General features: G+C 40.8%; 1 protein-coding gene across 1 annotated transcript in view; it reads left to right on the forward strand.

Annotated features, from left to right (window-relative positions):
• Nucleotides 1-12,754, forward strand: part of PBK (PDZ binding kinase) — a 130,952-nt gene extending 118,198 nt beyond the window's left edge. The window contains exon 10 of the mRNA XM_086928045.1: nt 11,340-12,754. Coding sequence (XP_086784171.1) covers nt 11,340-11,542 — 203 coding nt within the window. The 3' untranslated portion in view covers nt 11,543-12,754. The remainder of the gene's footprint in view (nt 1-11,339) is intronic.
• Nucleotides 12,755-17,248: the final 4,494 nt, after the last annotated feature.

Genomic DNA, 17,248 nt, shown 5'->3' on the forward strand with positions numbered 1-17,248 from the left:
CTCTCTGAATGCCAGGGCGGACGAACTCAGCCATCGGTGCTTGGACGATCACGAATGGCGTCTTCATTCGGAGGTGGTGCAAGGTCTCTTTCAGTGGTGGGGACAGGCTTGCTTAGATCTGTTCACCAACGAAGAGAATGCGCAATGTCAGTAGTATTGCACGTTGGAGTTTCCCAAGGCGGCACTCGCTCGGCGGCGCTTTTCGTCGCGATTGGATCTGCGGCCTCCTGTACGCCTTTCAACCTGTACCACTTTTGCCCTGAGTGCTCAAGAAGATCAAGTGCGACCAGGCCCAAGTTATTATTGTGGCTCCGAACTTGGGACAAAGAGTGTGGTATCCCGACCTTCTGAGCATGACCATCGATCCTCCGATCAGACTGCCCCTTCGGGAGGATCTTCTGTTGCATCAGCAGGGGACGGTACTCCACCAGAACCTGTCCAGTCTCCACCTCCTTGCGTGGAGATTGAGCGGTAACAGTTGACAGTTTTTCACCTTCCGCCCGAAGTCTGTAATGTTACTTGGCAGCCAGGCGTCCCTCCACTAAATCGGTATACACCTGTAGATGGAACAAGTTTGTGGCATGGTGCACAGCAAAGGCTGTGGATCCCCTTTCTGCCCTCTTTCCGGAGTCTTTTTGTATATGGTTTCTTTGGCCCAGAAGGGCTCTGCACTGGGCACTCTCAAAGGTTTTCTTGCAGCTATCTCTGATTTTCTTTGGCTGCCAGATCAGCCATCCTTGTTCAAGTCTCCTATTGTTAATAGGTTCTTCAAGGGCATTACTAATCTGTTTCCTCCATCTCCCTTCATAATGCCTCAGTGGGACTTGAAACTTGTTCTCACATATCTTATGTTTGTCCCCTTCAAGCCTCTTCATAGCAGTCCTCTCAGACTCCTCACTCTCAAGGCTGCCTTCCTTGTTTCCATCACCTCTGCTCGCAGGGTGAGTGAGCTTCAGGCTCTATCTTCCAAGCCCTCTTTATCTGTGCATCTGGACCAAGTGGTGCTTAGAACAATGCCTTCATTCCTCCCTAAAGTGGTGTCTTGCAAGGCACTACGATTCTGGCATGGAAAGTAGTGTCAGAACTGACATCCGCGCGCAGGGGCAGTGGTTAAGTAGGCACCGCAACGTCATCCAGTCAACCACGACACTGACTACGGACGCGGAGTCGACTGACGCACCCTACCGTTGCGCAAGGGTACTGCTAATGAAAAAAATCTCCGGATACAGACTGACTCCTGGGGGAAATTCGAAGGTAACGAATCTACAACTGACGTGTCTCCTACAGATACATAGTTACCGAAGGTGAGTAACTTGTTCATCACTGCTAAGTAGTCTACCGTTAACACCTATGCTCAGAAGCAGTCTATTGAGCCAAAATACTAAAATTGTCAAGTAAAAGTTACTCTTCAAGATTGACTGGGACTTGGCATGATTTCAGGCCGACCGCAATAGAGTGGAGATTAGATAAACCATGCAGGTCATCCTGGTTAAAGTTTTACCTTCTGACTTACGTTGTAAAAAAAAAAAAAATAGAGATTCATTTCTTTCCATATGAAATTTTGCTCTACTACTGCCAAACCCTGTGTACGGAATTCCACCATGAATGTACAATTCAACACAGACTAGTGCTTTTTTTTAAAATTAGTTTGGAATAAGTACTTTCTATATTTTTTGAGATTATCACCTTTGGAAAATGCGTTGGGAGGGGATCAAAGAGCTAAAATTTAGAAATATCTTAACTGTTCAGTGTGTTTGGTTTGCATACACCTTTACTGTATGAGGAATTAGCAAAACATGTTGTAAACGCTTGGCCTGTTTAGCTTACTCTTTATATTTATAAATGTGTATAAATTAGTCTGGAGGGGTTTGGTTTAGTGGAGGAGTCAAAAAGTGTGCATTTGCATATTCTGTGGCACCTTTTGACGAATTCACATGACACATTTATCATGTTTAGTGTTCTCTTGGCATGTCAAGTCTCGTCAGATCCATTAAGGGAGGACGAAGTTAAAGGAGGGAGTGAAGTGTTTTCACATGCTGTGCTAATAACATTGGTGCAGTATAATGAATCTACAAGGCCTTTTACACACTGTTAGAAAGTGAAACACAGTACAGCACTGCCCAGTTACATGCTGATTCAACCAGGGCTAAATGGTGGTGATAGAGCCCAGAAACTAAAATTCTTTATAAATGATGACTCAATCCACTACCATCACACTTACCAACAATACCAGGCCCATAAACATAGTAAATGAGGTGAATGGATTCTATATGTTGTGTAACTTTTAGCAATAAACTATCTACAAAAAACAAGTCCAGCTTGTCATTTTGAAAAGTTTATTTAAACATATTTCAGAAAACTTAGGTTTGGAACTTTATTAAGCAAGCATTAGAAAAAGTCATATAAGTTTTATTCAGCATTTTATAAAGAGAGCTTATTTCAAGAAAACATTATTAATTAGCAGAAATAAGTGAAAAGGAAGAGCATTTCCAAAACCTAACTATCTCTCTGACGCTACCCTCATCGCCTGAAAACAAAGTTTTAAAAGTTACATTTCTTACGTGTAATCATCGGACAGCAGAACACGTCCTTCTGGAATCAAGAGCGTAAGCCAAAAGTTTGCAGCTAAAGCCTATTCTTATACCCTAATTTAAGCTGAGCTAACTATTTTTCACATTCCAACAGCTGAATTCTGGCTCTCCATTGGCTGAATCACCTCACGCCACAGTAAACTGTGACATCGTCCACCACGAGACCAGGCTTTACACAAAGTCATTGTTCATGCACAGAATCCTGGCAACAGTTCCATAGTCCGCTACAATTTGTAGCAAAAATGTTCAAGCAGTATGAAATCTTGTCACGTCTCTTCCTTTTAGCCTTGAGCCAGACTGTTCTGAGCTTTGTGGCACATCCAAACCCACTCCACAGAGTTGACTTTAGCAGTTCATTTTTTGAAGCTTTCAAAATAAAAGGCTTTTCCTCCACTTCAGAATAAATTGTCTCATGTGGGTTTTAATATCAGCAGGCCTTTTCTGCGCTGCTTCAGATTGCGTCACTGCGCCACTTTCAGCTTGCGTCACTTTTTCAGAAAACTATTATTTAAACAAACACAAAAGAATAATTAATTCAGGTAAAACAAACCCTTCTGTACCACCCAGCCCCTGCTAATTATTAATTAACCCACTAATAAAAGACATTTAGCAAAAGCAAACAAATAAAGCAACACATATAATAACTACCATTCTTCATGTAATCCAGCTTTATGTTTCTGAAAGAGTAAAAAGATGATTAAATAATACACAGACCGACAAACACAACATAGGACATACATGTAAGCACATATAAAAGCACATGCCATGAATGATCAGCTGCATATTAATAGTGACAAAGACAATAGGACAAACATAACAAACAGGACAATATTAATAATGTGTTACAAAAACAGACTTGCAATTGCAACAAGAGCACATTTAATTAGTTTCCCGCGTGTTCATGTGTGGTGCAAACTTAATCTAGGTTGGTTTAATCAAACAAATCATGCAAACACTCATTAATATATTAATTCAAATTATGAGAGTATGACATCACAAGCTTGAATAAAATATTTCTAAAGCTCGCTCTATCAACTCCCTCATCTGGTGATTTCAAAATCACCAAACACCCAAAAAATTTTAATAATTTTTTTTTTAATCTATTGAACATGTTTCAGGCTTACTCAGGATTAGTATTTAAGCTCTAATTTCATCTATATCTCTGTAACTCTCATAATGAGTATTGAGTCCTACATTCTACTAATTCTATATCCTATACCCTTTCTTTATTCAGCTAAGTTGAATCCTTTCCACCTTTGAATCCCCAACCCCCAATGAATTTAGGGAACTAAGTTTTAAATTGCATAACTACATTTTGAATTGCACCAACAAAACAAATATCAATCTGAGTATTATAAAACAAAACAAAAAACAAAAAGTTAATTTTTGAAAAATTAGTACATAGTATATCCCCCCTCTTTTTTTTTTTTTTCAAACTAAAACATGTTTTCTTCGACCTAGTGTCTTACATAGAAGTGTTTCCAGCTAACACAATTTCTTCGACCTTGAGTCACTCTAACATAATTTTTTCAGCCTTATGCCAAAAATAAATCTCAACTTAAAGAAAACTAACACAATTTCTTCAGCCTTATGCCAAAAATAAACCTTAACTTAAAGAAAACTAAATTTAGTCATTGTCACCATTTTCTTTCAAGACCACCTGACTGCTACTGCGCTCCTCAACTATTGGAGAGATAGTTATGTAGGCCCATTCTGGAGACTTGTATTTTACATTTGGTCTCAATGGTCTTTTGCTTTTCCTGGCAATCATTTCAATCTTCTCGTCAGCTTGCTCTTTTTTTGTCTGAATTACTCTTCTGACTTGACACTTCATATTTGAACTTTAAATCTTTAGGCCAGACATCACCTTTTCTCAAGAGTTTCTTCTTAGGCTTGCTTTCTTTACATTCAACTTTCCAAGCCCTTTTTCCGAATTTTCTTATCTCAGACTCTTCATCACTCCCATCTGTAACATTTTCTGAGACTTCAAATCTGTACCTAGGAACTTCTTTACTCGGCAGCTTCACTCCGTTAGAAACATCATCCTTACAGCTGGTACTTGGTAATTCTCCCTCTTCTTCAGGGATCACCATTAGCTTCCCAGTTTCAGGATTCTTGTTCCCGCACACAGAGCTACTCTTCTGCTTTTCAATATTCTCCTGGACTTGATTCTTTTCTTGCTCAGAATTTTCTGCTTCTGAATCTTCTCTTTCTGCTTGACATTCTTCTAGCACATTTTCATCATTTTCTGAATCTAGAATCACAATCTCTAGATCTTCTTCATTCAATGTTTCATTCGCATTGACATCATCATCCAGATGTCGACCACCTTGTCGATCTTCAAGATCTGGATTTTTGACATCATCATCCAGATGTCGACCACCTTGTCGATCTTCAAGATCTGCATTTTCTTCAGGAATTTCTTTTTCAGAGTCTGAATCAGTTGTAGTGACTTCACTGACTTCATCAGTGTTATCAGATACAGATACACAAAGGTTATTACTGATATGCATCCATCCAGTATCTGTTGTCACCTGACTTGCTTTCTGCCACTTGGGTACTAGACAGTTTCTCCTCTGATGAACTTTTGTTCTGACCAAATCTCTTGGCAATAGATCATGAGCCTGCTCCGTTTCCGTATCTGTTCCCAACTGATGGAATACAGAAACTGTATCATTCTTTCTTGTTGGAAAAGCTTCGACCCATTTTGAAAATAAACAAATGATGACTTGTCATATCTCAGTTTGTTATGTTGGGGCACTTCAAAGAAATCTATTTGAATTTTTGCAAATGAACCACCCTCCCAGCCTATGGTTCCCAAATTCTCAAATATCTTTTGATCTGGATTGTTTTTCTGGCATGACAGACATGTTTCCCTGAACAGTTGAATCATTGTGTCTCTTGCTAAATGACCTGGACCATGGTACATCTGTGCCATATCAGCAATCATGCAATTGGGCATAATAGGTCCGCCATCTTTGTAAACCTTTTCATCTTCTTCTCGCTGTCTGCAACCTTCTTTGAGCCATGTGTTTTTCTCCTCATCATGTGCCTCATCGTGTAATTGTTTTAGTTCTTGCCATGCCTGAATTGCAAATATTAGTATGAGGATGCTTGAAACATGTTCATTGAATTTTTCCCCATAGATTGCAACCCACTCCTGAGCACTAAATTTAACAATGATACCTGCGTGCTCATTGCCTTTTGAGACATGATCATTTTTATTTATTTATTTATTTATTTATTTATTGGCATTTGTAAAGCGCAACATATACCCTGGGGTGTCTTGGCGCTGAATAATTTGCCGGCTGGTTGAAACTGCCTTGCTCTAATGATTATTCTATACCTGGAGTCATTTAGTAGTTTATTTATTAAACAACCAAGTTTTTAATTTCTTGCGAAAATTTTCTCTCCGGCACATTTTATCACTGCTATTTTGTCTAGAAGCTTAGATTCTTTGTTGAAGTCTAGCATGCCCTGAACAGGAGCTTCACTCAAACTCTTTTTAAATTGCTCAATGACTTTTATTTCTGTCAGGACAATTGGGTCTTTCATATCTGCTTTTGTCAATCTCCGCAATTGTTTTGTAAACTCTGAGAAAGCACTAATCCATTGGCAACAGTATCCAACCATGACTAAGAACATTCTTACCTGTGGACATTCCATTACCTGAATCATTTTATTTCTCTCAATAGTTACCTGACTGGGAATCCTCTCTTGGAACCTGAAAGCAAAAATTATTTGACTCTCTGGGTACATTGGGACCCAATACCACTCAGTATCATGTGGTATCTGATAAAGGATCTCTACTAGTTTAGGCACAATAGGACAACAAGGGATAACTATCTTGTTAACCTTTCTCAGGTCCTGTACTATTCTGTGCATTTCATCTGGCTTTCTAATTCCCATATCTGGTGAATTACAAAGACTGTTCTCAATTTCTTTTAGGACACCCTGCTTAATGAATGTTTCAATAACAGGAATTGTTTCTGGCTTCATCTTGTACTGTGGAACATTAGGAAATAAGTTTCCCTGCTTGTTTGCAATTTTAACTGGATCACGTCTGTCTTCCTGAACTCCACTGAATCCTGTATCTGTATTGTATTTCTGCTCATTAACATAATTTGGAAATGGCGGCAGAGATATCTCTTTCTGCTCAAACACCACCTGTCGCTGTATTTGTAGCTGTTCATTCAGTAACTGCTGCTGCTGATTTATCTCACTCTGCATCTGTGAATTTTTACACTCTCCTACAAAAGTTAAAGTCACTTTTTCCTTCTCCTTTTTCTTCGTCCGTTTTGTCTTCCATTTTTTCAGACTACCCCTTTTTCTCAAAACCCAAATTAAATTTTTTATATGAGCAGAGGCAAACCTACCTGTATTGTTCAAGTCTTCCATGGCCTCATCATCCTGTAATCTTTTTAATCTGTCTGTACTGTTTGTATTATCAAGTAATTTGTACTCACCAGGCTGTGTCAGGTCAACCAGGTCAACGTCAAAGTTTTCACTAGGTGAAACTAGAGTCATCACTCTCCCTTGCTGAGTTGAAATCATTACTAACTTATTTTCAGGTACATTAAAATAAAGTTTTTCAGCAAACTTTTGAATTGGGACCGTTAAAGCTGTGGGACTAGTTACATCTTTTCCAAGCACTGGGGGAACAGATCCAATTGTCACAGGAACTGTCACTGCTTCCATATCTGACGTTAACTGCTCCATTAAATCATTTGTATAACTTACATGATCAGGAATATTAATTCCAGAAGTACTAGGCATCTCATCATACCTACCTGTTGTGACACCTTGAGAAAGGGTCTGGACTGGGACTCCATTAACCTGAACTGGGACTCTTGGCGTTACATTAATCTGTTCTGGAAACCTGCTTTTATTTCTATCCTGATCTGTATTTACAACATCATTTTTACAATGATCAATAAATTCTTCTCTGTCAGGTTTATTATTTACATTTGCTAATTCAGGAAATGGATTTTCATTAAAAATTATTTCTTTTGGGGTAGCATCTGTATTTTTATTATGCTTACTAGTTACTTCATTACTCACCTGTGTATTCATTAATTTGCTCTCACATGTAGCAACAACCTTTTTAACCTGTTTGAAAATATTTTCCATTTTCTGATAGCAGAAAAACATTTTTTCTAATGTATAATGCTGTTAATACTATAATTTTATTTGCAATTTAAAATAACTATTTTTATCTAATTTGTATTAATTAAATAATTAATATCCTTTTTTTTTTTAAAATACCTTTGGTACTAGTATCCTAATTAAGGTCTTTATTCTTGTATTATTTATTAATTATCAATAATAAATATCAAATCAATTTTCAAATTTAAGAAAAATGAAGCTTTAGGCATAAATAGCGTGGGAAAACTAATTCTGGGAAATATAAACAATGTGTTGTGTATTTTGACCAATCACCATGTGGCTACAAAAAACACTCAGCCAATGAGAGTGCTTATTGTCTCCTCCAATCCAATCACGGCCTCTCTATGACACTGTAGTGTCAATAACCAACCATCCTCTGCTACCAATTGATAGAGCCCAGAAACTAAAATTCTTTATAAATGATGACTCAATCCACTACCATCACACTTACCAACAATACCAGGCCCATAAACATAGTAAATGAGGTGAATGGATTCTATATGTTGTGTAACTTTTAGCAATAAACTATCTACAAAAAACAAGTCCAGCTTGTCATTTTGAAAAGTTTATCTAAACATATTTCAGAAAACTTAGGTTTGGAACTTTATTAAGCAAGCATTAGAAAAAGTCATATAAGTTTTATTCAGCATTTTATAAAGAGAGCTTATTTCAAGAAAACATTATTAATTAGCAGAAATAAGTGAAAAGGAAGAGCATTTCCAAAACCTAACTATCTCTCTGACGCTACCCTCATCGCCTGAAAACAAAGTTTTAAAAGTTACATTTCTTACGTGTAATCATCGGACAGCAGAACACGTCCTTCTGGAATCAAGAGCGTAAGCCAAAAGTTTGCAGCTAAAGCCTATTCTTATACCCTAATTTAAGCTGAGCTAACTATTTTTCACATTCCAACAGCTGAATTCTGGCTCTCCATTGGCTGAATCACCTCACGCCACAGTAAACTGTGACATCGTCCACCACGAGACCAGGCTTTACACAAAGTCATTGTTTATGCACAGAATCCTGGCAACAGTTCCATAGTCCGCTACAATTTGTAGCAAAAATGTTCAAGCAGTATGAAATCTTGTCACGTCTCTTCCTTTTAGCCTTGAGCCAGACTGTTCTGAGCTTTGTGGCACATCCAAACCCACTCCACAGAGTTGACTTTAGCAGTTCATTTTTTGAAGCTTTCAAAATAAAAGGCTTTTCCTCCACTTCAGAATAAATTGTCTCATGTGGGTTTTAATATCAGCAGGCCTTTTCTGCGCTGCTTCAGATTGCGTCACTGCGCCACTTTCAGCTTGCGTCACTTTTTCAGAAAACTATTATTTAAACAAACACAAAAGAATAATTAATTCAGGCAAAACAAACCCTTCTGTACCACCCAGCCCCTGCTAATTATTAATTAACCCACTAATAAAAGACATTTAGCAAAAGCAAACAAATAAAGCAACACATATAATAACTACCATTCTTCATGTAATCCAGCTTTATGTTTCTGAAAGAGTAAAAAGATGATTAAATAATACACAGACAGACAAACACAACATAGGACATACATGTAAGCACATATAAAAGCACATGCCATGAATGATCAGCTGCATATTAATAGTGACAAAGACAATAGGACAAACATAACAAACAGGACAATATTAATAATGTGTTACAAAAACAGACTTGCAATTGCAACAAGAGCACATTTAATTAGTTTCCCGCTTGTTCATGTGTGGTGCAAACTTAATCTAGGTTGGTTTAATCAAACAAATCATGCACTCATTAATATATTAATTCAAATTATGAGAGTATGACATCACAAGCTTGAATAAAATATTTCTAAAGCTCGCTCTATCAGTGGGACACAGATTTTTCGATTTGCTGATACATTTTGCAGTTTGACTGCACCAAAATTATTAATGCCACATTTTACCTTTGCTCTACATGATAGATCCAGACAAAGCTTGCCCTATTTCCAAAAGACTAAATGTCTTTGAAATTTAAAATTGTCATGTGGATCTGTCAAATGATGCCACAGTTATTAGCAAATAAAAACTTTTTTGTCCCACCCTTTCAACGCCCCCTCCCCGTCAAATAAGCGCATATGTAAAAATTCCAAAAGTAAACTAAACATGCTAAGCATCTGTCCAATTTCTTGCAAATTCGTCAAATAGCTTTAAAGTTATAAGAACAAAAACTGCTTTTCGACTTCAAGATGTATCCAATGTTTTGCCCCTTTCAAGCCCAACCAACACGTTTTTATAAAGCTATTTTTTCAAACTAATGAAGGGATTTATACCACACCAAGCATAGACACTTTTCCTGAATAAAGTTCTAGTTTAAAGCCAACTTTGGTGTATTTCTGTTAAGCTTTTTTTCTGTAGTAAAGTCCAAAATGGAAATAGCCACATTTTGAGTCCCACCGATAACCACCTAAATCACCCAACCTCCTTTATTTTCACCACACTTTAACCTCCATGAAAATAAATATGCCAAACCCTAAGCAGATAGGCTTTTTGGAAAGTTTTGTACAGATTCATCAACTACAAACCTGCACTAGAACAGCGCTTACAGTTCGGAATTAAAACCAAAAAATACTGCAATTTGCAAATTATGGTTAGGACCACAATCCATAACGTGCACAAAAGCCATGCTAACCATAACATTTGCAAAAAATGTGCAATGCTCCTAACTTGACCTTTAATGCGCGGATTTAATTCTGAACGTAAATCTTACAGATGGGTTTGCATATCATATTGCTCTTAACACTGAAAGACAACTATGAATGTGTATTTATTGATTTGAGTATACGTAATATAATTTGATTTGAAGTGATGTTATTTATTAGAATAAATATTGTGAGGACAATAAGCGTTTTATTCAGTGTGCGAGTTATAGTTTTCATAGATGTTGTACAAATTGTGGTCCTAGCAATAATCTAACAATTGTTTTTTGGTTTTAATTTGTGCCCATAATTTTACTTAAACTGTGCATTTTAATTTCATTTCTGAGTTTTTTTTAAACATATGTTAAAGAGGGGAGAGGATGTAGCCTTACTGTTAGAGCAGTCGTCCTCACAGCTGGAGAACCAGGTTCGAGTCTCTGCAACGATGGCCAACATCCTGTGATTCAGGGCAAATCACTTAATCTTCCTGTGCCTAATAAAAAAGAATGTGTCCTCGTGTAACGAAACTGGTGCTCATGTAAAGCGCTCTGATACCCGATGTCTCGGGTCTAGTACGCGCTATATAAAAATCTAAAAATAAAAAAATTAGAATTTTTAAAACAAGTCTTTAACAATTACTTTAACTTTTGTTTTTTTCTGTAACTTTTTTTTAAATCATATACCGCACCCAACAGTTTCCTGTGGCCAACCCCCACAGAGTATGACCTTTGGCACAGGATATTTCCCAATAAAGACATATATAGTTAAATCTTCTGCGGGTGTATTTTCAGGCTAGAATTAATTTGAATTTGGAAACATTTGTTATACATTTTTGTGTGAATTTCTTTAGTTTCTGCTTATGGGTAGATACTCTAATATTTATGATGGAGAACACAGTAAAACAATTTTCCTTTTTTTATCAGATGATTCTTTTGACGAAGAAGACTTTGATGATGAGGCCTACTATGAAGCTTTGGGCACTCGACCTGCTCTTAACATAGAGGAGCTTGATGAATCATACCAGAAGGTCATTGAGCTGTTCTCTGTTTGCACAAACGAGGATCCCAAAAAACGCCCATCTGCTGCTCAGATTTTGGCAGTCTTAGAAGCAGAATGTAAACAATAAGATGTATATATTAATTAGCACAATACAATCCACTTTCTTGTGTTGATTTGTTGTCTTTGTTATAAGAGGCTTGGTTATACACTACCATTTTGACTCTTGCAGCCATGCATAACAAATAATACTGCAGTTCTGTTTTAGTTCCTTTTTTATATACTGCAAATTAGTGTTGGCCAAAGCAGAATAAATTTACACATACGGTTCTGGAAATACCAGACTTATCTGGAAACCTAAATCGATCACCCAGCCTCCTTCTAATGGAATTATCTTCAGTGATATTCACCACTTGACCATCTATGATTTAAGAGCACACATACCATTTCCCATTTTATCCACAGGCACAATTTCCCTAGCGCCATTGGTTACAAGAGGCAACCACAAAGCATTATGATTGTGCTTGATTCTTTGTCCTTCTAGTATACACAGCACTTAATTGCTGATAGTAATAAATGAATAATTTATTTGACCAAGAAATCATTTAGTTGGATTAAGGTGTGGGCATATTACTATTTACAGATAATTGCTGTTTTGTTATGCATGGCTAACACAGTACATGCAACCTGAATTCCCATTAGTATTGGAGATCTTAAAGCTTTCTCTTTAATGTGCCATTGCCAGTCTGTCATATTAGTCCACTAAAACATTACAAATTATCTTCACGAAAGTGTACGACTTTGAGCTGTTGCAAATCTATCTCTTTATTTTAGTTTTGACTTGATTAGTAGGCAATGTTTTAATTGTACTACTTAACCTTTGAAAGTCATCTGTTTGAGTATGTAAAATAAGTTTTAGATTGTTGCACCCTTTTGAATGTGTACCGAATTGTTTTAAACAATTTGTGTTTTTATCTTGTGTGTTGTCTATATTCATGTCTTAGTTTTCCCACAGTAGCACCTGTCTAAACTAATTTTTTAGATGCATTACTTTCTATGCCAAACACTTCCTCATAAATTGAATAGAACAGTGATTTGTTGATGAAAAAAAAAAGTTTAATAAATATTTAATAATAAACTTGTATCTTTTTCTTTAACTTATTGCCATTCTTTTTTCACTGTCTCCTTCACCCTATACTATTTACATTATTGTGAGATTATGGTGGTTCAATTGTAGTAATGTAATTTTAATAACCCTCCTTACCAGTAAGCAGTCCTATGAAACTTTGTAAACTGCTTTGTGCCAGTAGGATAATTCCTTTTAATAAAAAACCTATCCATATATTAAGGAGCAAACATTATTTTTTGGCCTTGGAGGATAAGAATATCGACCAGAACTCCTAGTTCAATTTCTTCATCAGTGTATGCCCCCATCACTAGCTCATAGTTTGTACTGTGGCAAATATATTTTTGTTCTTGCAAAGTTGGTGAATTTGTTTGGTCCTGTCCCTTCTTTCGCATTCAACTTATGCGCCTCACAGGGTCCTGAATTCTACTTCAGAGCCTTAGGTTAAGTCACTGATGGAAAAGACAACTGTGTCGCTTCCTTCATCAATTTTGTGAATTTATTCTGTAAATAAGTGACCGTCCTGTCACTGTTTTCCAAGATGGTATGAGTGTGCTGTGGGAATTATTGGGCTTCAGGCCAGAGACATCCCTTTGGAAAACTGGTCTTCTTGTTTCAATTTTGATAGATTGATTTTTTTTTTTTTTAAAGTAAATTTTATTGTAGACATACAGTTCACATACCAGTATCCACACATTTACAGTTCTGTTCGGGCCATTTAACGACATACTTTCATTTCTTGTTGTACACAGCCTGCAGGCCCACAACCCGGAGGTCGGGCGGCGGCATTCAATCGACCCTCCTTTGTCTGGTTGCTGTTGTTAGGATCATCCTCACCACATTAAAGAGTGCATGTCTACTTTTCTTTTCCTAACCTAAATAAACTGTATGAACTCACCCCTAAACTATCCCTCAACATTGCTACGTGCCCACCCTCCCCTCCACCCCCACCAGCCGCTCGCAGGGTCTCTTGCGGTGACTAATCTAGGATACAATCTTGGGCCATATATTGTCTAGGTGTGTGATGTGCTCGGTGTTTCCAGGGTACAATTCCTGTCCGTGCTGAGGGTTTCCTCGTCCTCCGTTAGCATGCTATCCCTAAGGGCTTGTACTAGCGCCTCCCAGGCTTCCGCCATGTCCAATGCTCTAAGGTCTGGATTCAGACTTACTAATTGATATCTGTGTGTGCTATCACAAGCTGACCACTTGAGGAATTCGTTATACCATCTCCTGTGAGTTGGGCCTGTCCTCGCCTTCTACTGTCTTGTTATTTCCCTTTTGGCTATTATCAACCCCATATCAACGAATTTACTTGAATTTTTATTTTTGGGCGTGTGCGGGAACCAGTGCAGAATGCACACTGCCGAATCAAACTCAATGGTTCTTTCCGTTACTTCGTTCAAGGTATCTCCTATTTCCTGCCAGTACTCCCGGAGGGCAGGGCAGGACCACAGCATGTGCTCCAGCTCAGCTCCCTCCAATGCACATCGGGGGCACGCCGACTCAGCCACCCCAAAGTACTTCCTGATTCTGCCAGGGGTCATGTAGGCCCTGTGCAGCACGTAGAAATGAATGAGCTGAAATCTCGCATTTCTTGTGCTATTTCGGGCTCGGCGCACTAGTCTGGCCCAAGTCGTCTCATGAATATCCTTACCCAGGTCAGCTTCCCATTTGGATTTTAACGCCGTGAGGGGCGGCAGGTTTTCGCGGAGCATTCTAGAGTACAGGCACGTCACAGCCTTAACCGTCCCAGCCGCCATCATAGCATACTGGCAAGCCATGGACGTCTCGGGCTCTGTCAGACCCCCCCTCTCCAATGCGCCTGCATTGCTCCAACCACAGCCGAGTGCAGAAGGTAGCCCCCTCGTGGCAGATCGAACCGTTCCTGAAGTTCCTGATATGGGAGGAGCGCGCAGTCTTCATAGAGGTCTCCTACAACCTGTATTCCCGCATCTTCCCAGTGCTGCAGCTGCGACCAATCTCCGCCGTGGGGCAGGGCAGTCAGCATGCCCAGGGGTATTTCCGGGGCATATGGGTGTCGTATCCCCGCACGCCGCTGAGACCGGTTCCAGCAAAGCCGGAACGTTTGTTGCTCAAGTGTCAGGTCTCGAATGGCGATCCTCTGCTGTAGGACTATATAGGCCCAGGACGTGCCGTGGCGTGCCTCTCATCCCGTCGCTCTCAGGGCCCCGGTACACCCGCGCCACCTCCTGCGTGTATATCTGCAGTTGAGCGGCGAGATAATAAAGCTCAAAGTCCGGTACCGCGAGCCCCCCCTCGTCCTTCGGACGGGTGAGCGTTGCCAGCGCCACTCTGCATCTACCTGCCCCCCACAGGAACGTAGTCAGCTGAGACTTGAGTTGGCGGAAGAAGGAACTAGGGATCCAGATCGGGAGTGTGCGAAAGTAGTATAGTAATCGCGGCAGGGCAACCATTTTCAGCAAGGATATACGGCCAGTGACGGATAGCGGGAGCGTGGCCCAAAAGGCCATGCTGCCTTTTAGCGCGCGCACACAGCGGCCCACGTTTCCCTCTAACATATCCGCTGCTGTATGGTATATATATACCCCTAAGTATTTAAGACAATTTGACTCCCAGTTAAGCATAGGCCGGTGGTCAGGACGATCCGCGTCCCTCCGTAATGGGAACAAGCACGTCTTCGCCCAGTTGACCGTTAGGCCCGATATTTCGCCGAATCGCCCCAGCAGTCTCTCTGCACCTTCCAGCGCTGTCGTATCATTTTCTAGGAATAACAGCAGGTCGTCGGCGTACAGTGAAATAAATTGCTGACCGTCCCTTCGGTCTACCCCCTCGAAGTGTTTTCACGTCCGGGCCTCGGCCGCAAGTGGCTCAATCGCTAGTGCGAATAATAGGGGGGACAAGGAGCATCCCTGTCGGGTGCCCCTTTCCACCGGGTATTGGTGCGAGACATGGGGTCCTATCCTCACTCTTGCCACTGCCGCCGTATACAGGACTCGCGTCCAATTAATATACCCCTCCCCCAATCCGAAGCGTTCCATGACCTTATATAAATAGTCCCATTCTAAACTATCGAAAGCCTTTTCGATGTCTACTGATAGGACTAGAGGCGCTCGGCCCTCAGCGTACCAGCCCTCCAACAGGCGCGTGAGTCTCCTGATGTTAATCGTCGTGTTCCGTGCGGGAATAAATCCATTTTGGTCTTCGTGTACTAAGTCGGGCATATGCTGTAGGAGTCTAGCTGCTAAAATAGAACTCAATATTTTGTAGTCAGCGGTCAGCATAGAGAGTGGCCTATAAGACGCAGGCTTACAGCTCTCTCTTCCCGGTTTCAGGAGTGGTATTACTAGCGCTTCCCGCATTGATTGGGGCAGGCGACCTGTTACTCTGGCTTCTTTGTATATTGTGTGGAGTTTTGGCGCCAAGATGTCTAGGTACTTACTATAAAATTCTATGGGCAGCCCATCTAATCCTGGTGTCTTATTGCGGGCCATCCTTTTCACCGCTCCCCTGATCTCTCCTAGGTCAATGTCTCTCCCCAGAACCTTCGCCTGTTCCTCGTCTAACTGGGGCAATTGGAGGCCATCTAAAAAGATCTCGGTTTCACTCTCCCGATCCCCCGGTTCGCTCTTGTAGAGGCCCTCATAGTACTTCTGAAAGCCATCCAAGATCTCCGTTTGGGAGTAGTGGATGCGACCCACCTCATCCTCTATGGCTAGTATTGGATAGCATCGCTTTGTGGGGTTTACCAGCCATGCTAGTAATGTTCCGGCTTTGTCCCCCTCTACGTGGGTCCTAAGCATATATGCCCGATGAGGAAAGGCGCGAAGTCGCTCCACTTCCACCGCCTCCCTAGCTAAGTTGACCTCCTCTTGGAGTTCTGGATGGCCAGGCCGCACCCTCTCCGCTTCCCGCAGCTTGGAATCTGCCTTATTGAGGTCCTCTAGCAGCACCCTCTGCGTGCCCACGTATTTCGTTATGCACTGGCCCCTCACCACCACTTTAAAAGCATCCCATTCCATCGCTCTAGTGGCCGCCGTCCCCTCGTTGTCGGTGAAGTATTGGGTTATCCCCTCCTCCAGTGCCGCATGGAACAATGGGTCTTCCAGGGTCTCTGGTCTCAGCTTCCAGGTCGGCACTCGAGGCACCTCGACCGCCCAGGCCAAGTTGACTATTAACGAGTTGTGGTCCGAGATTGTCCTTGTCAGGTACTCTGACCAAGTTATGGCCGGCACCACGACCTGTGAGCATAGTATCGCGTCAATTCGGACGTGGAGGTCATGCAGGCTGGAGAAGTGCGAGTAATCTCGTTCAGTTGGGTGTTGTGCGTGCCAAACATCAGTCAAGCCCCACCCCTCCTGCCATTCCAATCTACCCTTTGTAAGTCGGTGAACAGGGGAGTCCCTCAATGGTGGGTGGGACCTATCCAGTCTTGTGTCCGCTACTGAGTTAAAGTCCCCTCCCATCAGAATCGGGCCATCCAGGAAGTGTGCTAGTGTCCTTGACAAACCTATTAGGAAGGCCAGCTGCTCCGTGTTCGGGGCGTATATGCTGCACAGTACTATGTCCCTACCTCTCAACCTGGCTTCTACCACTACCTACCTCCCCTCTGGGTCTATTAAATGTCGTGTTGGCTGAAAGGGTGTGCCCGCCCTAACCCATATCAGAGCGCCCCTAGCATACGCTGAATAAGTGGTGTGAAAGACCTGACCCCTTCATCTCCTCTGCAGT

This window comes from Lissotriton vulgaris, chromosome 6 (genome assembly GCF_964263255.1).
Source record: "Lissotriton vulgaris chromosome 6, aLisVul1.2, whole genome shotgun sequence".
NCBI classification, from domain to species: domain Eukaryota; kingdom Metazoa; phylum Chordata; class Amphibia; order Caudata; family Salamandridae; genus Lissotriton; species Lissotriton vulgaris.